A 27414-nucleotide genomic window follows, 5' to 3' on the forward strand; every position below is an offset into this window, starting at 1 on the left:
GAATAATGTTGTATTTTACTTCATCTTATTGATTTTTTAAAAAAATATCTAACTAGGGCCAGAATCATGTCCTTGTTTAGCCTGCATTCATTCCCTCTCACTCAGGGATATGGAGTCCATAGAAGCTTTACCTGAGTAAATGTAGAGTTAAAGATTTCAAGTTTTACAATACTTGTCACCATTTGCCCTCCCACTTTGTGTAATTTATCTAGGCTTTCCAGCTGAAATTCCTTTGAATAGCTTGTGGCAAGCCATTCTTGAACAGCAAAAATGAAAATGTCAAATCTTTCTTAATAAAGCTTTTGTTTTTATAATCAGATGAAAATTAAAAATTATAATTTAGATATTTCATTTCTCTTCATTCTATTTAATTAAAGTCATTACAATGGAAAACCTTGTTTAATGTAGTGATTGGAAATGATTTAGTAAACATTTGCTTTCATTATATGTTAACTCCAATCTTGCTCCAAGTGCCAGCATGCTGCTAGTACTTGGAATAAAAAACACTCTTGATATCCAACTTTCCTGGGGTGTTTACATGTGTCCCATTCAATGCAGAGACAGATAAATATCAGTTTTTAACAGAAAAGCCCCATCCGCATGGAAATAAGCAATGCAACCAACACATTTTATGCTTCTAATATTTGTTCTCTACTTTTCCTGGCTATTCATCCTAGTGAAGTTCTATAGAAACGTTTTGTGGTTCTTGTTGGCTACTGAACAGAGTAGGATTAACAGACAGCAGCCTACAGTCAAAGTTTAAAACTAGTTACTTTGAAATTCTTAACTAACACTTGACCCTAATTGTGTGAGGGTTTCTGCCTATTGTTTCAGCTGTCAATACTGTCTCTTCTCTGATCATAACAGAGCCTGCAGGATTCCCATTTGAGGTAAAATCTGTATTCCCTAGACAAAACAAAAACACGATTCCATTGGCTAGTATTGTTCCACTACCACTATCCCCAGCTTTCTGTATACTTCGACCCTTCTTCCCATCCCTGGATTTGTAACCAGTGGATCTAAGCATTTTTCCAAATGTGAGCTCAGCCATAACTCTTTTCCAGTCCTGAAGAGAAAGCTATCTGGCTTTGCAGAATACACACTAGGGAGGAGCTTTCAGGTGCCCTCCTTTTGTTTTCTACGCCTACAACAAAGTAAAAATGCAGAATGCTGGTGTGATGTGGCCCACAAGCAAAGGGGCCAGGGATATTTCACCCTGACTTTGCAGAACCCATTTTACTTTGAGATGCAGGATCCAGGGTGTGGTTTCTCTTTTTCCTGCTTAAACTTTAAAATGAGAATGTGGGTTTCTGTTAGCATTAATGGGAATTGTGTTTGTTCTAAAGGGTGAATATATACCAGTGAGTGCTCATGAAAAATAACTGAGTATAAAAGACAGATGATTTTTTTTTACTTGAAAGGTGAAGTATAAACATATTGTATGTTGGAGGATGTCAGCTGCATTTCTTTTTGTATTCTGCCCTACAATCTTTCACAGATGGAACTGTCATTTTTTGTGTGAGTTCTGTTTTAGAAATGAAAGTGCTTCATAAGAATCACTTTTGGTTGCTTTGCAATTTTGTCTGCAGACACTGAGATCAGGAATAAAGGGCCAGATTCTGATACTTTTACTCCTGTCAAATAGTACACTACTCCATGACAAGTCCCACTGAAACTTACTTCTATGGAGTAACAGTACTTAGCATGAATAAGAGTGCTAGAATCTGATACAGAAGAAAAGATTTTTATGGTGTTTGAAAATTCAAGTTGCTCATCAAATTTATCCTTTCAGCAAAAATATATTTTTGTGTTTGAGATTTTTTTTCTTTTTTTCTTACTTATATGCAATAACACTAATGATTTAATGAGAAATGGCTAATTTAAGATATGGGTCTAGTTTTTCTTCATTTTTTAAAGGAAACAATTATAACTCTTTCAAATTTGGTAAGTGTGCATGTAAAATTAATGTAAAAGGCATTTTTGTGGGGATTTTTACAACGTATATATCAATTTCTTAATGAAACGTATATGTCATAATATTGATACATATTACCCTAATGTAATGGTTTTAAAGGAACCATTGTGGAGTCCAGAGTAACTAGCACATAGTATGTCTGCCTCAAATACTCCTCATTATGAACATTGTAATTGTTCACTGCCACTTCAACCCAGCCAATAGGCCCATCACTCTTTATTGCTCACAGATTTCAAGAGCCCATACATGGAGAGGATGCTACCAAGTAAAAAACAGCCAAGGATTCATAGAAGAAAGGCTTTACCATGATGTACCAGTGATCCAAATTGTTCTCTTTCATCAAAATTATTGGCGTCCCTTGATTAATCAATATATAGTGGTTGTAGCACTCATGCTTTGATAGTTTCTTGCTTTCTGTCTTTTGTTCAACAGTTTATTTCTTGGATTTCATTCACATAAAAAGTTAGGGGTATGGTTTCAAAGATTACTGATAGGTATTTAATCTAGCATAAAGGTGCTTATCTTAGACTGCTAATAAATTACATTGAATTATAGCCTATAATAAAAGTGCATTCTTTTATTTGTCTTTATTTGTATATGCCCAGGGACTGACAAGAAAGCTATGATATCTTACGCAGAAATGTGCTTTTTAAATACTTTATATTAGGCTTAGATTGACTGGTCACTGGTCAATGTCACAGGGTACCATCTCCAGGGGTGGCTGTGAAACCCCTGGAGACAAAGAAAAAATTCTTCTACCCTGCTCTATGAACAGTCTGCCCTTGTCCACCATGTCTTGTTATAATTGGTTGTTTAAAATGTGGGAGACTGCCTTACTCTTACTGTTCTTACCACCAAGTGCTCCAGCCCTATACCATGCCCCAAGCCTTACAGATGTCATACTCATTGGTGTCCTCTGTTTTACACTCTCAGCCTCTCTCTGGGCCTTCAGACCCCTCAGTCTCTCACTTAGCCCCTTCTTGGATGTCAGACCCCTCAGTTTCGTACACAACCCCTTCTCTGGGCTGCCAGACCCCTTGGTCTCTCATGCGACCCATCTTCTGGGCTGCCAGACCTCTCTGGTCTGTCACTAGTCTCTTCCTTAGCTCCAGCTTTGTCTCACCTCTGTGACCCTTTAGTCCTGGCTTTCTCTCTCTTGGATCCTTTTCCTTGAGCCCTCCTTCTCAGGTGGTCTTGCATCAGTTATCTCCTAGTCCACATGCCCCTCGACCCCCTTCTTCTCTGGCTGTGGTCCTCTTTGAGCTTCAGCTTACTCTAGGCACTGGCTCTGGCCCTTCCCAGGCCTGTGAGATCTCCAGGCTCCCTTGGCTCCAGCAGTCTCTAGCAGTGGCCCCACCTGGACCTTTGGCCTACCCTGGGCGCTGACCCTGCCTGGGCCAGTGCAAATGTGGCTCAGCTGTCAGCCCTCACTCATCCATGGGTCTGCCCTGTCAAGCCCTTCAATAGGTCTGTTGTACTCAGTCCCTGTCTCTCTGGGCTCACTTGGACTCCTCAGTATGTCCCATGTGCTTGATCCCTCTCTCTGGGCTGACCTAGACCGCTTAATGGATTCCATAAACACATTGCAGAATCATAGAAAATTAGGGCTGGATGGGACCTCTGGAGGTCATCTAGTCCAACCCCCTGCTCACAGTAGGACCACCCTGAATGTTTTGGGCTCACCTGGACCCCCTCAATAGTCCACCTATGTTCAGTCCTGCTCTTTTGGGCTCTGGGCCCCTCCCTGGGTCCCTAGGACCCTTGTCCATCCCCATAATTCCTTTGCAAGCCTCCAGATTGCTTCAGCTGTCCTCTCTATGCTGGTCTTTCAGAACTGTAGCCATCCTGCTGATGCAGTGTTCTCCCAGAAGCCTCCATGATGTTACTGCCAGCTCTGCTCAGGGCCTGGACTTGTATCTGCCTTAAGCCCATCCCTCTTCCTGGGTCAGATGACTCTTCCAATCAGCCCTAGCCCCCACTTGCAGGCTCCCTAATTAGATGACCCTGTAATCAGCTCTGGCTCCACCTGCAGGCTGTTACGCTGGTTGCTTCTCTCTTTGAAGTGGCAGACACCCTATGGAGCCTGCCATTGTCATGCTATGCCAATTATTTTTTCCTGGAAATTTTGAATTTTTTTAGTTTTCTTACAAATTCAGTGAAAGAGGAAAGTAAAAAAAAGGAGTTTGAAAAATAAAAATTTGCACAAAATTATAGGGTTTTTTACAATGAAAAAAACTTGAAATTTTCCCATGAAAATTTTGTGGGCCAAGATGGAGTGCGGTAAGCACAGGCCACAGCAGAGATGCTTTTCCCAGCAGGTAAAAACAATGGCTAGATAGATGGCAATGGGGCTTCTGTCCTTGACTTAAATATGTGCAGAATTTAGGCTCACTATTGATTTTTGTCTATTAAAACCCCACATTTTTAGAATAAGTCAATGGCTTATTCCCCATTCAGCATGAAGTAGCTGAATTTCAGTAGCCCAGACTGGATGCTTATATTCAATATGCTCTTACAAGCACACACAATTCCTTTATGATTATCAGTAGTAATGTGGGACTGGTAGGTTCTTGGTATAAGCCTAGCAAAGGTATGGGAGCCTGAGTAGCCTCTATCTATTGTCAGTTAGTATTAATGTGAGAAGGGAGGAAAAACCACTACATTATTGTAGTAAATATTTTTTAATAGAAATAATCTATGTATGTATAACCAAATTCAGGCTTTATGTATGTGAGTTGTTTTTAACTCTCTGTTCACATTAGAAAATGAGGTACCTTCTACACATATAGATAAAGGTGCCATGGGATTTAATGTGTGATCTACACAATTGCGCCTCCTGGCTTGCCACACATGCATTACAGGAGATGTGGTTCGGGAATAGCGCATTAGATCCCATCACATGTTATTGTTGGTGCAGGGGGAGCCCAATCCTGAGCTCTCTCTGCATCAGCAAGAAGCACACTCCTGTGGCTGGGACTACCCCCTCTGCTGACAAGGCATCTAGCTATGGGGTCACATACACCCGGGGGTGAGAGTCCTTTGGCTGACAAGACTCACTGGGGCAGTGCTGGGACTAAAAGTCTCATCAGCTGTGGGACTCTCAGCTCTGGCTTCATGTGTGGTGCAACTGGGATTGAGTCCTGTTACCTCTGGGGTGCTACTGCGACCTCCCAGCTCTGGGGTTGTGTTCTGTTCTCCAGTGGCTGGGAGATCACAGCAGGTTTGGTCTCCCAGCTGCACATGCAAATTAAAGCCGAATACCAGCTATAAAGTTATTACACATTTTCAGGCAATAATGTTATAGCTGGTTGGACCTTTGTAGAGTGCCATAGTTAATTTGCATGTGTAGCCAGTCTAAATTTATTGCACAATTAAGAAAGTAATTTCATAAGAGATATAACATGTAGAGGGGGCCTGAATTATGCATTTTGTACAGGAAGAAATAGTATTTTGATACTGTAGGTTTCTGAAGATTTTAAGACTGTTTTCTTAATTCTTGATCTGGATATGAATTAACATTAAGGCAGTAATTAATGAAATTCCTATAGACTCACTCTGCCAACTTTTATTGATATTTTTGTTCATTACTTCCCACTAAATGTAAAATCAACGAATCCACCTTTTCATCATAGACTACAAGTTAGCTACTTGCCTTATTGTATTTTTTGTCTAGATCTAAAATCCTTATTCACAGAAACCAGTGAGAGTGTTGTACTTTGGAGAATGTAATTTTCAAGGCAAGAGTTGAAGAGGCCGAGTTACAGAGGCCATTTTCAACTCTAGCATAAAAACAAATATATAGTAATGAAGGAGCGGTTTTTTTTAAATTTAAGGTTTTATTCTTGTGCCAGTTGACCAGCTTGTTGAGTAACAGATTATTGGCTATATTTAGCCTTCAGATCCTGTCTTAGTCGATACACATGTTATTCAAATGGTCTCTTGCTCAACTGCCAACATATTGAAAGAAGTTGACCTGAACTAGGAATTTTCAATCTTAACGCTCTTTGTTGGTTGGCTAGGCCTGAGCAACATTTAAAGTCATTCTACCTAGGCATTTACTCTCTCCCCCTAACTCCCTCCTACACGCACTGCCTATACCTTTCTTCCTAAACTGTGTGTGGAAAAAAGTAAGGTTACCTTCCTATGGGTGTCCTTTTTTTTTCTTTTTTCTGGTGATAGGAGGAAGAGATTCTTCACACTACAGACAAACAAGAAGGAGATAGTTCCCTAATGGAAACTATCTCCATTTCCAGCAGAACTAGTTTATCCTGTTTCATGCAATCAGAGCCAGCCTTAGAGGTAGGTGGCCTGGGTTACTGCCCAGGGCACTGTGGTCAGGTGGGTGCCACATATACACACATTCTGCCCTGCCTCATTGCTTGTGCTGGCTGGAAGCTGTCAGAGGGCTTTGGTGGCAACTAATTCTAGGGGCTGGGCAGTGGGGCCCAGAGCTGACTGGAGATCACCAGCCAGGTCAGTGGGATAAAAAGCCTCTGGTCAGCAGCAGTGGCAGGCACTTCCAGGGAGCATGATGGATTAGGAGGAGGGCACCAAAGGTTGGGCCAAGGGCAAGGTGGCAGCATCCAGTGAGAAGGCAGTGTGGCTGGGCTCTCTCAGCTTGTGCATCAAGGGCTTTGCCATCACCAACTTGCTGGGGCTGGAGGCCAAGCTGCAGCTCCCCCTGGCCACCACCACCACTGCTGAGGATGAGGGTACGGGTGGCTAGGCAGTGCTGGGTGACAGTGTCCTGCATTAGGATTGTCATATTTCCAGTATCAAAAAAGAGGACATCTATGAGGGGGAGAGGAGGAAGAGAGGGAGGAGGGGCATATGATTATGGGGGGTGGTGGGAATGATATGCCTGTGTCTTGCTTCTGCCCCTCAGTCCTAAGCCCCTGCCCTCCCAGCCTGGTCATCCCCCCCTCACTCACAACCCACAGCCCCCTGCCCCCCAGTGCTGCCGGTGCCTCTCACTCCTGACCCCCAGCTCCCACCCCCCAGTGCTGTTGGTTCCCCACACTCTGGACTTGCAGCCCCCTGCCCCCCAGCCCTGCTGGCACCCCTCACTCCTGACCTGTAGATCCCCCCCCTCGCTTCCCCTAGCCCTGCCGGTGCCCACATTCCCAAACCATGGCACCCTGCCCTGCCAGCCCTGCTGCCTAAGCAGCTCCCATGTTGCACATGTGCACACCCACACATACACAGTGTCTGTTTACCTGGCCGGGGCCAGCACAGGGAGCACATGACCCCTCAGCAGCCAATCACCTTCCCACTGCTCCCAGCCCCAAGCAGCCAGCCTGGGAGAGCAGAGGAAGAACAAAAACCCAGACATTTGCTCCCATTTTAAAAACCCACCCAGACATGAGGACGGCAGCCAAAAAAGAGGACATGTCTGGGAAACCCCAGACGTATGGTAACCCTAGACCGGCCGCTAAGACTGCGCTTCCTGTGCAGGCAGCCCTGCCTGCCACCTGCCTTTCCTGCAAGCCTCCATGGCCCCACTTCCCAGCACCAGGCCAACATGATGGGTGAGTAGACACAGATATTGCCCCATGATAGACCCTGTGGTCCCCTGATACCCACAGTTGCTAGGGTATGTGCCCATCGCCCCACTCCCTATCCCTGCCCCTCCTCACACATGCACACACCCCACACACACAGTACCAGTAATTTGGGGAGGGAGGGAGTGCCAGAAGGAAGGGGTATGGTAAGCACCAAAATAAAATTTCCCCCACAGTACCATTTTCCCTAGGCTGGCTCTGCACGACAACTCTTACTTTTTGTTCCTGTGAGGAAGGGCACAGTAACCTTCTTCACCTTTACCTCCATTTTTTATATAATACCTTATACTCTAGGGCTTATACAGACAGTCAAAACGCCCAAGGCTGAATCAATTCAGTCTTTGCAGGTTAGTCAAAGCTGTGTAGATTGGACTGATAAGCAAGTGAATAGATGACACTTTTGATTTTGGAAATGCAGCCACATGCCTGCAGTGACCCAGGCCAGAAGCTGGGGGGTGCTAGAGCACACCTCCCTGCTGGGCTGGAGCAGACAGCTTGGGCCAAGACTAGCCTACCCACTGTGCAACAGGGAGCTTGCAGGAGATGTGCAAAGCATCCTGGGATGCTGGAGGACTGTGAATTAGCTTGAATCTGGAGGGAATCTGGGACAGAAGTTCAGTAAACCAATTTAACCGAAATCAGTTCAGTCTGATAATGCATCCATCCAGGTTACTTTAAACTGGTTTTGGCCATTTTGAAAGTGGTTTCTGTGCACTGAATTTCCATTGTGATATAGATTTGAACTGGTTTCCAATCACTTACATCAGTTTGCATTTAATTTCTGTACCTAGCCTAAAGCTAAAAAGGACTGGAACACTGAGGACAGGGAAGAAAAATGAAAAGGTATCCAGATGGGAATCCTTCATAAATTTGGTGTAGCATTTACTTCTATTGAACAAATAATGCATCATGATTGTAGCAACCACTTTTCAAACAGCAAATCTTATAGATTGGTCAGTCTCACAGAAAATATCCTTTAAAAGTTTTCCTTATCCAACCATTTCTCACCCTGCCCAGTTTTCCTCTGTACTTGAGCTTATTTTAACCTATTCATACAAATAAAGTAAGCATAAAACAGCCAACTGCAGGTACACAAGAACAAAAGTTGTCTCTGCTGGTGGGATAGCTATAATGTCTTTTGTAGCCTTTTGCCATTTCAACTTTGATGTCTTTCTTATTGCTAGGTTCTCCAAAAAGTATCACACAAGCCACATCCAGACAATAGACATGCAGTATGCAGCACCACACCCATCTGTCCTGCCTCATGCTGCATGCGCTGCACATTCAGGCATTCCTCATGCTGCTACTTTGTAGCGTGGGGGGGTGGACAGGGGGATGACACTGGTAGATCCCAGAGTCCAAAAAACCCACTCCTAAAAAAAAGGCAGGGTGGCGCATGTGGTGGCAATCAATACCCGCTGCCCAAAACCACAGCCTGGCTGACCGGAGTCATACTCCAGCTGTCAGCCAAGCTCCCTGCTGTAGGAGTGCCATGACTGCCACTCCCAGAGGCCCCCAGGACCCTAGGTAGGGCCACAGTTTGTGGCCTCAGCCTCCCCTACCTCACCTGGGGTAACGTGTGCCAGAACATGTGTAGCAGAGGCGTTCCCTGGGGACAAGTAGCAGTGGCACATTCCAGCTTGTGTGGACACACCCACACATAGCATGGGAATGAGGGAGTTTTTTTCCCTTGAAAAAAATTGCATTTACAGCCCATGTAGAGTTTTCTAACATAATTTTTCTATTATTAGATAAGGTATTTACATTGGACTGGCCTACAATTTTTCCATTTGCCTGCTTAATCCCTTGAATACTTTTCAGTTTGTACAGTTCTGTAGTTGACTTCTCAGCCATTCTGTTTCTTATTGCTAATTCCAGAGACAAATGAGGTTCAAAAGGTCATCCTTGCCAGGGTTTCTTAAAGTGCCAGTTGAGATCAGGAATAGCAAGTAGATTAGTCTTGTCTTGTTCCCAGTACTAGATATTCCAGAATCAAAAACTCCTGGAAAACAGTTATTTTTCTCCTAAATTGACTTTTTATTGTAAAATACTCATATAGTTGAACCATTCATTTTCTCATTCTCCCAAAGATTTTTCACTCTTTCTCTGGCTAGTAAATTATAGGCACATAGAACAGTAATTCTACAGAGGTGAAATTTGTTCCCTTTTCATTGCAGGCATATGTTTTTGTATGTTTGGGATAGAGTGGAACCAAAGTGGATCTGCTTTCCAGTGGTGGCTGAATTTGGAGAGGCTTGCAGCCCAGAAAGCATCTGTCTAGGACCCAATCCATGCTTGCATTCACAAGAGAGGATGGGTAGGCTCTTGGATCCTAGCACTCTACAAAGGAATAAACTTTACTTATTCTGCCAATCTGGACTTTAACCTAGAGGAATAAATAGAGCTTTTAGCCCTGATGTAAAACCCATTACATGCAATGGAAAGACTCCTATGGACTTCACTGGGCTCCAATCAAGCTCTAAGTGAGAATGAATTAGGAGCAGAGATGTAGAAGCCCTTAAGAGAAAAACCTAGGAGCAGCCAAACTCTGGGAATAAGCTTCAAGTGAAGTTATATTGTCCTGTGGAACCCCAGGCAGATCTTCCACTTTGGATATTAATCCTGTATGTTGTGCTGAGAGAGGTTAGTGTCTATTTTGGGTTATAGGGCTAGAGAAAATGTTGCCCATTTGCAAATTCACTAGCTGATCCCCCACTCTCAGGCAGATGGAACTGAGGCACCTGCCAGATTACACTTACATGTAGCATAGCAGGAAGTGCAATTGTGTAAATTGCACATCAAAATCTATTGCACCTTTACCTGCACTTTTAGAGAACCCCTTAGTGTCTGCAGGGGCTGTTGTAGTTCTGAAGTTTCAGTAGTGACTATGACCTATGGAGAATAATTCTTCTCTCATCTTTCCCAGCTCACAGTTCTGTTATTTGGGCAGTATTCTGTGAAGACGATTTAGCTCATAGGTAGCACAGCCTATTTTCCAAAGGGTGTTGTAAACTTATTTCTTTTATTGCCAGTTTAACTTGAAACATATTTTTCTTCTTTGCTTTCTGTTGAAGAATGTCCTCTTAAATTGCTTGAACAGCTGTCATACTGTAAGCTTCAAGATGGGCAGAAGTTGTGTTGTACAGTATTGTTTCATCATGGATGCAATGTGTAATAGGAAACTGTTTTGAAAAAGTTAAAATATGACCTTTTTAGCTTGACAGCCTTAAAATATGCTTTAGGAAATGAGTGCCTTTCCCCTAGGCTGTTATGGAAGTTCAGAGCCCTTCAGCCTAAGAAAATCTTCATTCTAAGCAAGAAAATGAACACACTTCACAGAACAGGGGCATTGAAATTGCAAACAGTTGGTGCAGAGCTAGGCATTGGACATCCTATCATGAATAACACCGGATCACAGAAAACATTATTTAGTATCCAGTAGTTTGAAAATAAGGGGCAGAAATTTTGTTCCTTGACACCTTTGTTCCATGTCTTGTATGTGACTTCTGTCACTCCTACTGTGTTGCTAAGGGTGCTACTGCACTGTTACGATGCCAGGGCTCCTTTTTGTTTTCTCTCTAAATGAATGAATACATTTTCAGTATAGCTAACAAATGCTACTTCCTCTGTAGATAGTGGTAATAATTTTGTGTTGAGCATATACTGTACTGTTAGATGATAGCTTTTCACCATCATTTTCTCTGTAGTCCATGGTTCTTAAGTTACCACGCTTATTCATTGTTTGTGCTGCTTGTTCTATTATTTTTCATCGGTGTATTTTATCTCTTCAAATTTGGAGTGGGGATTTAAATCAGATCGTATTGACTCTGATTAACTTGATCTTGTCCATTTTCCCCAGATTTCTATTTCATAACAAATATTTTACATTGTGCTACTTCTGTTGGGCACTTCCAGCTCAGAGAGTAGTCAGGGTACTATTGTTTGTTGCAAATGTGTGCATGTGCAATGGCATTGCATTGGGGGAAAGAGTTTGGATAGTGCTTATAATTCCTCCGTTGATTTTGAGTATGTTATTATTAGCATTTCATTATAATGAACATCTATTGGATATCAATGAAAATTTACACATAGATATCTACTGTCTAGACATAATTAAGCAATGTTTTTGCCCCCACCCTGATAATTTCAGAGACAGGCTGGTAATTTAGGAAAGAGGAGGGTATGGAGAATTTTGAGAGAAGGGGCTCTAAGGGCAGTTTTGGGAGTTAAATTTTAACCTTGTACTCCTTTCAGACAGAGGAAATGAGAGCAGAGAGGTAGAGAAGGACAATGAATAACAGGTGGAGGAACCTGAGTTTAAAACAGCAAGACAACAAATCATTTAAGGGTTTGAGGATGGGTGATGTATTGAGAGTAATGAGAGGAAGATGTTAGCAGCTCTTTGGCACTAAATTTTTAGCTTCTTAAAATATTAATTTATATTAGTTGCCAAGAAAGATGCTGTCTTTACTGTGCGTAAATTTCATTTGTGTGATGTTACTATGTGTAAATTTCATTGTGTGAAGCACACAATTCCAGCAGACATGTACATATTGATATATTGTTCTTTTGCCAGAAAACTCATTTGCTCATTTTGTCTATATTTATCAGCAAAATCATTTCCATTAATACATATCAGAAGAATTCTAATCTTTCTTCTTTAAGGAAAAGACATGACCTAAAGTCTGAAGGAACAGTACATGAGTATGTATTGATACATATCATGTGCTTGGTTTAAATATACTATATATTTATTTGATGTTCTTAAAACCTTTGAAATCAGTGGGCTTACAGTCTCAGCTAGGATATATTGGCATACCTCTTTTGAGATGTGGGGCTCTATGACACATGCTGAAGATTTGTCCCGATGCTTATCTGACTTGTCTTGCACTTGTTTATTGACACTACATTTAAGGGTTTATAATTTGCAAACTGGGAAAATTCCAGTGGCCTAAAACATTCATTGAAGTGAATGACAATGTCTTGCTTCTTATAACCTGTCACTCCTTGAAGAGGATCCACTCTGTGTTAGGGGTGAACTGGGCGGGCTGAAAAGCGGGGACAGGACTCAACTTTTGAGAGGGGGGTCCTCCAGCAAAATGAAGTCATTCTAGACTTTTTTGAGATTATGCCTAATTTAATTTTGGCTTTACTCTGGAAACAAAGGGTCTTGACTGGGTTTATGAGTACTAGGACCATCAGTTAGCATGACATTTAAGGACAGAGTTTTTAAATCTGCTGTTGAAAGCACTTTGCTATAATATTAAAATACTTTCAACTATCTTTTATAAAGAACTTCCTAAGATAAAAGAATAGCCTATGTTTTCACGCTATGTTGTTTCCTTGCAGGAGTCAGAGAGTAATAAGTTATGTTCCCTATATTCCTTCCGAAATACCTCTACCTCACCACACAAGCCTGACGAAGGAGGTCGTGACCGCAGTGAGCTAATGACCAGTGTTAATTTTGGAACGCCAGAACGCCGCAAAGGAAGCCTTGCTGATGTGGTGGACACACTGAAACAGAAGAAATTAGAGGAAATGACCAGAACTGAACAGGAGGGTATGTATGGGCTAAGATTATTGCAATTTATTTATTTTTTTCTCTACAGATTCGATTCCTTAAAGAATGTGTTGAATAACAAAAACCAGAGACGTGTATAACTGGCAATGGCTAGGAAAAAGTTACTGATAGGTTACCATGGCAATGCCAGTTTGAGATCCACTAGCTTTATTTGGATAACTCTGCTTTCTAAAACTTTGTTGAATTTTTGGTGGCATCTACAAGTCAAAGCAATGACTTTGGCTTACCTGGTCTTATATAGTACAGGATATAGTTCATTGATGCTTTTAAGAGAGAAATGCTTATTTTAACCAACAGAAGTCAATGTCATTTATCTCACTAATTCTAACGGTTTTTCAGCTCATTGATGCTAATCTCTGAAGCTGGGAAGGGAGTCAACTATTCTGACTTAGTTCCGACTTTATTCAAGATACATGGCTACATTTACAATATGTTCATATGTTGTTACATGTGTCAAAAAGGAAGATAAAAATGGGGACAGATCTTGACGCTGTAAATCAGTTTATCTTCAGTCCTTATTTAGGCAGATCATCACTGACTTCAGTGAGAGCTTTGCCTGAATAAAGACCAAATAAAATGGGAGGGTAAGCACATCCCTCTAGATCTGTATATACAAGTGATCTTCTACCCAGATATCTTCCCATTTCAGCCTCAGCAGCCTCCCAGTCCCTGAGACCACAGGCACCACAGCATGTATTCTGGAAGTTGCAGGGTAGTGACAGGCCAGAGAGAGGACAGGAGTTCAAATGGGCAGATGCTCATAGCATATTGTTCCAGGCCCTAGTCAGGATTCCTCAGTTCTATATATTTTCGGCTTCTCTCTGTTGCTGCCTTGTCATGGGATTTCTACTTAGGGAGGGTCCTGGCAAAAACTATTCTAGCAATTTGGTTTCATTGGAGTCAGGCTTCCAGGGAGACAGAGGCTCCTGTAGTAGGTACAGTAGTAGGTACAGTCGAGCAGCATGCTTAGAAGAATTAGGCATAGAAGCCATAGGCACAGCTTCCAGTAAAACATCTCAGATATGTGTATTCTTAAGTCTTTACATGATTTAGTCCTTATTGTACTCTGTGGTGTGATAGCCTTGCCCCTTCCAATAACAATCAGGGAAAATGAATCAAAATTTTTCATGGCATCTTCCTTTCTCCCTGATCTCTCTTTTGAGGCATTTCTTGGTTAAGGGCTATTTAGGGAGAGGCTGAAGGGAATAGGTATGTTCATCCTACAGAAAATGCACTTAAGAGAGGACATGGAACCCCTTTTCTCTCTTCCTACAGAAAGTAGGATGTGGACAAATAGATTGAAGTTGCAGCAAAATAGGTTTATCAGGACTAGATATCATGAAAAACTTCACAGTTAGAACAGTGAGACAGTGGTATAGACTGCCTAGGGAAGTTGATCTGCATCATTTGGAGGTGTTCTAGGAGTTAGATGAGCACTGGTCAGGGGTGATCTAAGATTAGCTATGCCTATACTATACTAGGCATATTTCCCAAGTTTCTGGGCTTTGCTGGTTGCCACATGGTGTTGGGAAGGGTTTATATTCACCTTCCTCTTGCTCAAATACATTTGTGGCACCTCAGACTGCATGTGGTGAATGTTCACTGTGTTGCTAATTTTCAGTGTGGTGGGGTTTTTTTTACACCAGAATATCCCAATGTCAAAAGAGGCCCTCAGGACCTAGGTAGGAGTGCTGGAGCCAGCACAGGTATTGGTCCAAGACTCCCGTACCTGACCCAGGTTAATTTGCTGTGCACTGGAGTGCGCAGGCAGGGACATGCCCTGGGACAAATAGCAATGGCACAAATATGTGCTGCTGCTATTTGTCCTGTGGGAAATACATGCCCCTGCATGTGTGTGTTTGTCAGGATGTGCCCTAGGACTTGAGCATTTGCCCCACCTGTTTTAAAAGGTACATTGTGGAATGCCTTGTGTTCATGTAGTAAAACAAAATTTTATTAAGATTGATACTAATACACTATATTTGAATACAGTGAAATACATAGAGGGAAATAGGTAGACTTATGAAGTTTTTCATATTTCTTGGCATAATTTTTAAATGCCAGGCACATAGTTAAATGTGTTCTCTAGGTGTCCTTTCCTAAGATGGTGAAGCATCTCCAGAGAAAGAACGTCCCAGATTTTTGAGAACCATCTGTCTGTTTTCAGCTGAAAAGATCATTCTTTTAAAAATCACTTTCTTAGATTTGATGGCTAGAAGAGGGAACTATTTTAAATTTTACTTTGGCAAAGTTATTTTTTACAGTCAGATAACAGTCATTCAGCACTACATGCTAATCCATGCTTCTTGGCTTATGCCTGCTGCTGGAGTTTACAAGTAGCTGTTGATCATAGTGACACCACAGCTAAAACTTTTCCAAGAGTACATTGAAGTGTTAATAGAAATGTACATCAAAAAGTTTAAAGATAATATTTCACTAAGATGGTTTAAGCACTCCTTGGCTTCTCGTCGTGCTATTTGGGTATCTTTTCTGTCCTTTATTAGTATATGCTGGAGTTGATTAGATTTAAGAGAGATACTTACACAAGAAAGAAACCACTCTTTACTGAATTTAAGAGTCCTCCATGTTATATATTCTCACCAAATGAAGAAGAGTGTTTGCATGATTTATAAAAACTTGACTTTTGTAAAACAGATTTTATTAGAAAGCTGCTTATTTTAAAGCCTCTTTATTCATGCAGATGTGGCTGACCGTATCTTCATGTAAAATTATTTTTACATTATTCAGCTTCTTCAGTAGAAAATGACTGCTTGCCTTTTACAAGGAATAATTATTTGGCATCAGTTTGCACTGAGTTTTCCAGTCAGGAACTATAGAAAAGTAAGGCCCCCTCTACACCTTATGTCTATGACACAATTACCTGGTATTGCACAATAAATTTAAACTGGCTATATGTGCAAATTAACTATTTTTTAAAAGATCCAACCAGCTATAAAGTTAATGCTTAAAAATGTGTAATAACTTTATAGCTGGTTTCTATCCAGCTTTAATTTGCACCTGTAGGCAGTGACCCCCTGACTGGGAAAATGCAGCTGCAAGGCACCCTACAAACACCTGGGGCTGGGAGATTGCAGCAGGACCCCACAGCTGCCAGGTTGAGAGTCCTGCAGCTGATGAATGCTGGGTCCCAGCACTGCCACATGGCTGCTGGGACTCAGAGTCTGTAGCTGTGGGACTCTGGGTCTTGGCAGCTGTGTGGTATTGGGCTGGGGGAACAGATTGTAAGGTGGATAGAAAATTGACTGGAACATTGGGTTTAGAGAGTAGTAATCAATGGCTCAATGTCTAGTTGGCAGTTGGAATCAAGTGGAGTCTCTCAGGGGTTGGTCTGGGAGCTGGTTTTGTTCAGTGTCTTATCTGAAAGATGATATAGAGTACACCCTCAGCAAGTTGTAGGTGCCACCAAGCTGGGGGGAGTAATAGATATCCTGGAAGGTAGGGCTAGGATTTGGAGTGACGTAGACAAATTGGAGGATTGTACCAAAACGAATCTCATGAGGTTCAACGAGTACAAGTGCAAAGTCCTGCACTTAGGGCAGAACAATCCCATGTACCAGTACAGGCTGGGAGCTGACTGGCTGGGCAGCAGCTTTGCAGAAAACACCTGAGGATTGCAGTGAACAATAAGATGACTATGAGTCAGCAGTGTGTCCTAGTTGCCAAGAAGGCTAATGGCTTACTGGGCTGCGTTGGTAGGTTTGTTGTCAGTAGGTCAGGGGAAGTAATTATTCTTCTCTGTTCAGCACTGGAGTAGTGTGTTCAGTTTTGGGCCCCACCACTACAAAAAGGATGTGGAGAAACTGGAGAGAGTCCAGCAGAGGGTGATAAAAATGGTGAGGGGATTGGGGGACATGACTCATAAGGAAAGACTGGGGGAACTGGGCTTATTTAGTTTAGAGAAGAGGAGACTGCGAGGAGACTTAATAGCAGCCTTCAACTACCTGAAGAGGGGTTTGAAAGAAGATGGAGCTAGACTGTTCTCAGTAATGACAGATGACAGAACAAGGAGCAAGTCTGAAGTTGCAGAAAGATAAGTTTAGGTTAGATATTAGGAACAATTTTCTTACTAGGAGGGTAGTAAAACACTGGAACAGGTTACCCAGAGAGGCGGTAGAAGCTCCAGCTGTGGGGTTTTTCAAAAACCAGCTAGACAAAGCTTTGGCTGGGATAATCTAGTTGGGGATGGTCCTGCTTTGAGCATGGGTTGGACTACACGACCTCCTGAGGTCTCTCCTAACCCTAACTTTCTATGATTCTATGGTCTCCCAGCTGCAGGATGCATGGGGTGACCCTGCAGGTGGAGTCCCATCAACAGAGGGGGTTCCCAACTGTGGGAGCTTCCCCTGCACCAGCAATAAGGTGCAATAGTATGTAATGTGTGATCCTACACTGATGCCTCCTTCCATGCAGCTGCTCAGTGAAAATATCAGCATACTTTCTGTGGCAGGCTGAGTTATCTGTGAATGTAGCAGAACAGTCTATGCAGCACTCAAAAGTTTACCTAAAAGACAAAGAAGGGCAAATAGGCTACCCATGCCATACATCTCTCTTTCCACATATGCATTCACTGAAAAAAACCCTCCATTTAATATGTGCTAGGACCGACCAATGGATGAGGTGGATCTCATGCTAGTACTGAGTCAGTTCTACAAATGGGTGCCTAAGTGAGAGAAAAGGTTTTGATTTGGAAAAGTCTTTTTCTATTAACCCACCCTACCAAGAGCCTTAGTATAGAAGGGCTAACAGCTTCATATTTCAGCAAGAAACCCTCAAAATAGACTTGTTTAGAATTCAGAGAGTAATTCTAAAACAGCATACAGCCAAGGCTGCCCGAGTGGCCTTTGTAAGGCTCATAGCCTCAAACAGAAAAGGACTTCTGCTCCAGAAAATTCAAAAGCCACAGTCCATCAATTACTAATTACTATAAAGAATAGCTAGTATAACATAATTATGTTTATGCAGAATAGACTTCTTTTTCTGTTGCACATTCCTATGTAGATTATATTGCACTTTATATATGTGATTCTAAAAACACTTCATGAATAAATGAAGCTCGTATCATTCCCTTGAGGTGGGTGAATAGTATTTCTTCACAGGGAAAGAAAGTTAGGTATGAGGGCCTCTTTCCTAATCCTACGATCTGTGGACTGGTGGCTTTGGATGACTTAACGACAAGGACATAGAGCAAGTCAGTCTCACAGCTGGGAACAGAACACAGAGCTCCTTCTTTTTAAATCCCCTGGCTGAAGCCATTAAACAAGTACTTCCTCCTAGGAGTACTTGACTAAATGTTTGGTCCCTCAGTGGGATATGTGCTTGGGTTAGTGAGAACCACTGCTGTGAACACTTCATACTTTATAGTGTCTGTATGTGTGTATCCATATAGCTATATTTATCTAGATTTATATAGATAATGTGTACGTGTATCCATATAGCTATATAGATAAATATAGCTATATGGATACACGCACACATTATCTATCTATATAGATAGATATAGCTATATCGATATCTATCTATCTATCTATCTATCTATCTATATGTAAATATAGATAGATATATATTGTGTATGTGTCAGTCATACAGGATATCTGGTCCCTACCACAACTGGTAATTGTGAGAAAATGAATACACATTTAAAGACTTTATCATGGCTAAATAAATATATTTAATCAGAGTCCTTTGGCTTCCGAAAATAAGTTGTCTAATGAGAATTTCATTTGAGCAGCTGCGACTGAGGAGGTCAACAGGCATTGCCTAAGAGAATATGGCCCAGCTGGTTAAATCTGGTTGTTGTAGTGATTTAAATGGTCAAGTGCTGCTTGTAATCCAGGACCGTCTGTTTGTAAAGGAAAGAGTGAGTGCTTCAGCATAATGTACAGCTGTTTTAATCTCTCTTTAATAATAGTGCTTCATCCAATATCATGCCCTGTGTATTATACCACATATATAAATGCTTCATATGGGACTAAATGTACTTGGGTCAGTTTCTAGAGTTGCATGTAGTTCCAGCAACACTGAATAATATGTTTTGACTTCCCAATCCAGCATTTGTGTTAAGACAGCCCAGTGTCTTAATTTGTAGTGATTTAGAAATGAAAACATGAACATGAAAAAATTTAAATGTAAAAATAAAAGGATATTTTTGATTGTTTATAATTAAATTAATTGAGGACTACATGAAGATTTTGCTAACATATCTCCTAAAAAGGTCAGGTATCTAGTTTTACTGAGCAACACAGAAAATTAAGCCATTTTGGGTAATTTCACTAGACTCATTCTTTTTATTTTTTCTGCACAAGGAAATGTGTTTGGGAAGAGGCTTTTTATTGGCCTTTTCCTTTTAAAATCGCTTCCAGTGAAATCAACTATTGATTTTCTTTGCAGTGCTCAAAAGAAGAGTGTGCATGTTCAGTAGTGTTCAAACTCACATTGTTCCTCTTCAGTAAGAGAAGGTTCCTCCTGAATATTGTATTCCTTGTTTGATATATTTGCATTTCTGCATCTGTGTAGTTGCTAGGCTGAGGACTGTATTCCAGCCAGCCATTCTACTGTACCACATCCTAAGCCAGTACAGGCAATAATTAGTCATACACATCTTGTCTGTAGCTGGGGGAGCAGATTTCCTTCCTTTAGAGCTCATGCCAGCACAGCTCTATAGATATGGAAAGCTAGGATGGCAGGTCAGCTGGCACTCCTGAACATGGGACTGGACATGTCATTTCTGCTAAGTGCTAAGCCCTCATTACTCAGATCCTGTATTCCTACTTCACTTTTGACCTTGATTCTGCTACTGTAACATTTTTCAACAAAGCTCAGTTTGAGATTCTAATGCAAGCTTTTTATAAACTGCTTCCCACATTTGCTTCCTTGCTGAAGACTACAGTTGAGCATGCTAAAAACAGAGAGTTTTTAAATTGCGTGCAGAAATACCTCTGTATAAACAGTGGTATATGCATTCCCATTCATGATCTGCCAAATGTACTTGCTGGATCACTCTGTCACTGTTCATGTGCATGTGTAACATAGACTTATACATATGTCTACATAAATACAAATGAAGCATTTGTATTTAATATACTTGTTTGTTTACACACACACACACACACACACACAATAGTGAGTTTATAAACATAGAAGATCATAATCTGCAACATGCTTTATGTTTTTTAACTTTATCCCATGAGAAGGTTGTACGTAATAGTGCAAAGTATGTGCATACTTCCCATTGGAAATTACACAAACATATTTGTGCATACAGTGGGGTCTATTACTAAACTTCTGGTGTTACATTTTAATTGTAGGTTTAAGCATAAGCTTGATTTGCAAAATCTCTCTCTACAGTATACTATGTAGAGTGAGAGCAGAGTTTCAGTTTTACCTTGTGTTCATCTTTCCACAGCTTAATAAAGGATTGATCCCAAAGGATAGCCATGATGGCTTGTTCAGTTCAGTTTCAAGGAACAGGGCTTCCATCGTGTTTCTTGACAGCCTTCCCACAGCCTTTAAAGTCTTGTTTTGAACTGCTTCCTCTTTACATAGTTTCTAGCATAGTGACATTTCTTCCACCAGGAATGTAATACCCGTCCCCACTCCTAATGACAATACTCTTTTGTTCGGTTTTGTCCTTCAATTTCTAGGTTTATTGTCTTGGTTTCCCCAAACATTTTTCATCCGTAATTATTTGTCACAGCTTCCAAATGCATGTGGACAAGTGCTATATTTACCCAGATCCAAGACAACTTTGAATTTAAGATGATCCCCCCAATAATTCATTCTATACATGGAAAATTAGAAATGTTATAATTTTACATGTGTAGGATCTAATTAGTGGAAGGTTGTGTGAAATTTGCCCCCATCCTGCCAACTGTGGTGGAGAAAGCAGTGGTAGGAGGTGAGGAGCCAGACCTCCATGAGCCTCTGCCCTTTGTCACTTGCCCCTACCATGTTGCCCCATTGCTGCCTATGTCCTGCCCCCATTTCTGTTTCTGCCCTGTTGCTGCCTGCCCCTGCCACATGCCCGCTGCCATCCGCCCCGTGCTTTTTTTCTCCACCCATATGTCTGACCCATAGCACCTACCTCTCTGTCCCCCCATGTCTGTGCTTGTCCTCCACGTCCTGCTCCCAACTCTCTCCTCTCCCTGGTTGCCTGTATCCCCACTCCCTGCACCAGGCCTCCCCCCAACTTACCTCCCGATGCTCTGTTTGCTTTGGCTCTGGGGCAGGCAGCAGTGGTGGCCCTGGCTTGGCCTCAGCGCTGCCTGGCCAGGCAGAAATAGCGGTGGCAGCTGTGGACCTGGCCAGATAAGGACTGAAGGGGCTAGAGCTGGAGCAGAATGTAAGTTGGGGGAGTGGGGCAAGCCATGAGGAACTGGCACTGGGTAGGGGGCAGACTGAATGGTCTCCTCCCAAGCTATATGGGAGGAGGGGGGGGTCTCCCCTGCACTCCTCCTCCATCCCCACTGTGAGGTCTCCCTCACACTACCTGGCAGTGAGTCGTGTTCCCTGCACATGAGCCACCCTGGCCTGGTGAAGGCTCCAAGCCCAGGGCTGAAGCCACAACTGAGCTGACACCTGCCTTGGCCAGTACTTCAATCCGTGATAACGGTTCCCCTCCCTATGTTGTTTGGGGAAAAAAACTTTCATCCCAGATTTGAGTAAATACAGTATTTGTTTTTGGAGATTTCCAATGACTGAATTGGCGGTATTCATTTTCCTGTGTTAATACTGAAGTGTTTCAGTAGAGGCCATTATGATGGAGGATATTTTCGTCTTTTTGGATCAAACACAGAATTGAGTTCCTGGCTACTTAAAGGCATTGAAATGCTGCTGAACATTTTTCAATACTGTTGTCTAGATTTAATTCCGGTTGGGCAATTACATTCTGTCTCCTCCACATTCCCACCTCAAAGTTTCCACTGAATAAGGCATAGTTAATGCTTGTATTAAATCATTTGGCATTTAAAATTCCCTGCTCTTTCTTCTTATGGGCTCCATGATTTTCTGAGTGACTAAAGATATTTTTCTATTTGAATAGATTTTTTTTCTGCGATTTTACTGTAGTTTGAAATAAGGGCCAGGAATTTATTATATAGCTTTTTTGTAGATAAAAAGCTACTGGGGGTTCTGCTCTACCAGGCACTGTACCCATTACAGAGGATGGTTCTTCTTCTGGAGGATTATAATTTCATGGCTCAGTCTCCTTCAAATTTTTAACATCTGCCATACAATACCTGCCCCATTCTCCATGAATTTTCAAAGATAACTGGTGATAGCACATCAAGAGGCTTTTGACAACAGTGGCAACATTCCCACTGTCATTAGTGGTTCATGACCAGGACCAAAATTTGTTAGAACATTTCCTTGAATCCACAGACGGTTGCTATGCATTCACTCTAACCTGCCATTTAACAAAAGCTGGACTGTCAAGATTTTCCTTTATTTACTGACAGTGTATCAACATCCTCTTAATTTTTTTTCTGTAAAAGATCATCTGAAGAAAACACTTCTGTCACTCAGCTCTCACTAGTCACAGCTGATTTGGATTCTCTTCTAAGAAATGAGCCTTTTTCCTTTTAGTATTCTTTTTTATCAAATGTGCTGGATTTGTAGAAGCCTCTATTTTTTGTTGTTTTATATTGTGATAGGGCCTAAGGATCAATTAAGAATAGGTCCTGTTGTGCTAGGAACTGTACCTCCTTAGGGTGCAAAGAAGTGTTCAGAAGACCCTGCTTAGGTTAGGTATCTCACTTTGAGCCTCCTAAACATGAGTCAGGTTTTGCCATGTGCAAGTGTTCACATGGGCAACCAGAGGCAAGTAAGTCAGGGGCAGAAAGGTGGCTAGTGGGATTGGGAAGGTGGTGGGTCCATGGGGAGAGGATGGGAGGGGATGCTGCCTGATCTAGGAGTATGCTGGTTGTGGCTGGGGGTTGGGGGTGTAAAAACAGCACAGCCATGGGGCTGTGAAGAGTGGCTGAGCTTACTCAGCCTGGGACCCATGCAAGTGTTCTAAAGTTAGTTCTTGTCTGACAAAAAGTAACTTTAGATCAAGAATGCCATTTTTAGGACAACCTAAGCCCTGTCAGCACTTGCACTCCTGGCCATGTATGTGTCCCTAAGCCTGGTTAGAATGATCTAAATGTAATGCTTGTATGCATCCAGCTCATAATCTAAGTAGCCCACACAGATGCTGAGGAAAGGGACAGAACATACTTTTCCTGTGATTTACATTTGGGGTTTCTACATGGCTTACCTCTTGGCAGCATGCCTTAACTTGGCTCTCTCTAGTCCATTCTTGTACTGGTTAGACCTCCTCTTATGACCACTCCGTTCCATTCCTTTTTATTTTTACTTTTTGGAGAAATAGTACTTTCTTCTTGCAGTGTTTAGACACATCTCCAGACTTGTCCCTTGCATGTGGATATTACACTTTCTTAATCTTCATTTCTTGATGTATAGTTATGTTCTGTTGAATACATCTTACAAGAGTCAAATTCAAGTAATTGTGTGAAATTAGAACAAAGCAGTCAATTACCTCAGTTAGTTCCATATTAATAGGAAATAGATCCAGAGCAGTTTCTCTTCTGGTATTTTCCCTTTTCTTTTGCATCCTTGGGAATGCATAAAAGATGATCGATGCAACATTGACTCTTTTCTTTGTTTTCTGTATATTTACTCAAAATACTTCAGAGCAACCAACTCCATAACCAAACTATATCTCACCTTTTTCATGAATGTCTGGTGTACCGTGACAGCCATCCACCTTCTGTTTACCTTTCGTGTCTGTCCATCTTATGGTTTTTGTCCTGGTTCTTGTATATATTCTAGTACTAGCTGAGCACAAAAGTGCATGCCATTAGGTCTCATATGGTTTAGAATCAGCAGTAATTCCTCAGCATCTTCAGAGTCTCTCTTCTGCTGATAGCTGTCAGAAAGCATTCTTTCTAGTTTTCTTTGTTCACAGAACTGGTACAGCTCAGACTGGGGCAGCTCAGGCTTTTTCACTGTGCTCTGAGATATTCTGAAAAGTGAAGAGGTACTTTTAGTTCCTGTTGCTTTTTACTACTTAGCTGTTATCCAGGAATACTAAGAAGGTTGCCAGTAACTGTCAGTGGTACAGTAAATGTTATGCTATAGCTCACTGCTGGGAGCTGCACTGAGACCATCAAATCACTTTATATAGGCCCCGGAGGAGCTCTCAGAGGACTTTGGTCACTATTAGATAGCCACTGAGCCATGATTACCTGGGCAATCCGTTCCCCATTTTGCCAGTGGTCTGCGTTCCAATTCAGAATGCCTTCTAATTGGCACTTGCTCCCTTTGAACGTCTTTAGGGCTGCTCTCTTCCTGCTTGTTGCCAGCTAACAGAGATGGGCCTGCCTCTGACACTTTCAATCATTGGGCCAGGTGAGAGTTTGAAATTCAGATTTGAATGTTGCAGATTGGGCCACCTCTTTTAACTTGGCTAAATTTCTGAGGATTTGTTGTGATGTGTTCACTTTCACCATTTTAGCTGCTTACTGCAGCTATATTTTCCCAGAGCTTAACACACGCAAGGATTAAACTACTTTTTACTAGGACTCATGGCTTTTTTTCTGTTCGTCTTGATCTTAAGCTACATACAGCCCTGTAGACAGGTATAAATTAACCTGAGTCAAGTCTGAAACCTTTAAATACCTGCATCTCCTGGCTGTTCAAAACTGTTCCTCCCCAGTGAATCCACCCCCCAAACTCAATCCCGATTCCTCCAGACTCAGCATCCTGTGTCTAGAGTCCCACTAAACCTCTTTAGGCTGATGCCATTCTTAGGCAGATACAATTGCACAGTTTTGACTGTATGATAAAATATACCAGCTTTTCTATCAAGTACTGTTTCATATGTGATTTACTACAGCACACTCGCCTAGTTTCTGTCATACCATTTAATATATGGTATTAAGACATACCATATGTGATCTGCCTTCTGGTATATTATAAGCAGTAGAGCAAATAAGAAAATACATTTAACTCTTCCTTTTTAAAAATTAGAAAGGACAAGTTCACTATAAGTGGGTGCAAATGAAAGAAAATCAGTCTCCGTGGCTAAGGACATTATTAACAGACATAAAAATATGCAAAGCTGCTTCAGTTGTGTGGACTAGGCAGTAGATAACTACATTCAAACTTCATTGCAGTTTCTAATGTACTGTAAAGCAAACAATGTTATGATCAGTGCACACTATAGTCAGGTTTTGATTTAGGAAATTAATACCATGGACTGTTTCATAATTGTAGTATAAAGGGGTTTTTATAATCTTTAATATGAAGATCTCTGAAGAAAAACATATTTTTATCCTTTCTAGGACTTCCGCAGAGTTTATATCAATCTTTATGCAAGTAAATTTTCAAGTTGTTTAGGTGAACAACCTCAGGTTTCTTTGGTGATAAAGTTTAGTTTTAGTTAGTCCTATTTGCTCTGCCATTCCTGCTGTTTTGCAACAGGGCCTAAAAGTGCTTTAAGTGCTTGTGACCGTGATAATGAATGAAAATATCTTTCCAGCACTGAGAGTATTGCATTAGACTGAATAGTCACCTTACTTGTAAAAGCACTATTAGAGAGGGGCAGCTGTAAGTAAGGATAACGATTTGTGTCCACTGCTTATTTACTGAAAATTGTAAATGTATTATTTATTGAGAGCTCTCCAGACAGTGCTTGTCAGAATAAAAATGTCAGCTCTAAGCAAAATGTTATAATACATAATAAAAATGCTAGGTACGCACTTTAGAGATACAACTAATTAGATCTGCTTTTCTTAAAAAAAGACAGTAAAAATGCTCAGTGCTGTATACATTTTAAATGTTGCTATATTCCTGATTTCCTGTACAATATTTGGTTTAGATACCTTATCATTCCTTAAAAAATAATTTTGACAACTTTATATTGCTTCGTGAAATACAGAGGCATTCGTTACTTGGCTGAAGGAGGCAGCTATATGTTTAGGCTGCCTAGCTTAGCAAGCAGAGAGAGCAGCTGCTCTCACCTCTGTGTTTTAGTCTGAAACTACAAGATGCCACTTCCTCTGTGAGCGATGCTGGCTGGCAGGATCATGGAAAACTGCCTCCAGTGTAAACAACATAAAATGATTAAGATTAGTCCTCAGCCGTGCTAATTAACCCCAAACAAATTTTACATTAAGGAAACCAAATCCATTCAACATCAGCTGAATAATACACTTTTGTGTATTATTAAAAGCAATTAAGCATTGGATAAAATTAATTAGCTAATTCTTTTTTTATAATTTTACAAAGGTGGTTTTTAATAGCACTAAAACATCTTTGAAGATTGTGTAAGATTCAGGAGGAGAAACAACAAGGAGAATTTGAGTTGAAATATGTAAAGTCACAATGCTACAGAGGGGAGGGAGAAATGTGGTTTTAGAATACACCTCTTTCATGAGGAAAGATTTAGCTTATTATAATACAATCGAGCTCAGTTTGTTAACAGTAATGCTCTTCTTCTAAGTATATTAGCCAGATTCAGTCTGAGTATAAACACGCCTCACTCAATTTACTTCAGTGGAGTTTGCTTGGACTCAGTTTGTCTATTTATTCATCTTATTACGGTCCTTAATGGTGCAATGTAGACCTGACCTATTACTCCTAAAATCAATAGGGTTTTGTCATTGACTTCAGTAAGATCAGGAGCAAGTCCTGAATGAGCTCCACTAATCTGTGTTTCAGACTTTGCCCTGCATGTGTATTTTCATCTGCCAATGTATTACTAATGAGCACAACATAAAAATCAAAAAAAAAAAATTCAGTACCCTGAGTTAATTTTTTTCTACGCTGCATAAGCATGTTTGGATTGTGATGAATCTTTTAAATCTCTGTATGTAATCAGGCATCTTCCTTATATGCTCATTGGCATGTTGAGTTCCAAAACATAACCAAAATCAAATGACAGTTAATAGACGTGTATTATCAGAATCCTCCCCTTTTTATATTCCTTCCATAACATTGTGAAGTGGTGGATTTGCAAAGTGAAGGTGGCGGTATAATAGAAAGATTAGCATTATAGCCCTCTTCAGGTACAGTGGGATAGGCACACACAGTGTAAACAACCCCAGAGAAGTCTGTTAATATATCTCAGACCTGACCAAAAACACTTATACTATTCCAGTCTCAAGCTGCTCCTTAGTATAGACTGCCAATCATGCAAAGTCATGCCAAAAGGTCCTGTTCTACAGCATAACATTCTGGAATATATTAAATAACTGTTGTTTTTTATTAAACATAAT

The 27414-nt window shown here is 41.2% G+C and overlaps 1 protein-coding gene across 7 annotated transcripts in view; it reads left to right on the forward strand.

Moving 5' to 3' along the window:
- The window catches only part of SOX6 (SRY-box 6), a 528512-nt gene that overhangs the window by 192281 nt on the left and 308817 nt on the right, over positions 1-27414 (forward strand). For all 7 annotated transcript variants that reach the window (XM_019551786.1, XM_019551785.1, XM_019551787.1 and 4 more), the window contains one exon: positions 12886-13096. In XM_019551786.1, the coding sequence (XP_019407331.1) occupies positions 12886-13096 (211 nt within the window). The remainder of the gene's footprint in view (positions 1-12885; positions 13097-27414) is intronic.

The sequence above is a fragment of the Crocodylus porosus genome, unplaced genomic scaffold (assembly GCF_001723895.1).
Source record: "Crocodylus porosus isolate Cpor-Errol unplaced genomic scaffold, CroPor_comp1, whole genome shotgun sequence".
Taxonomy (NCBI): Eukaryota; Metazoa; Chordata; order Crocodylia; family Crocodylidae; genus Crocodylus; species Crocodylus porosus.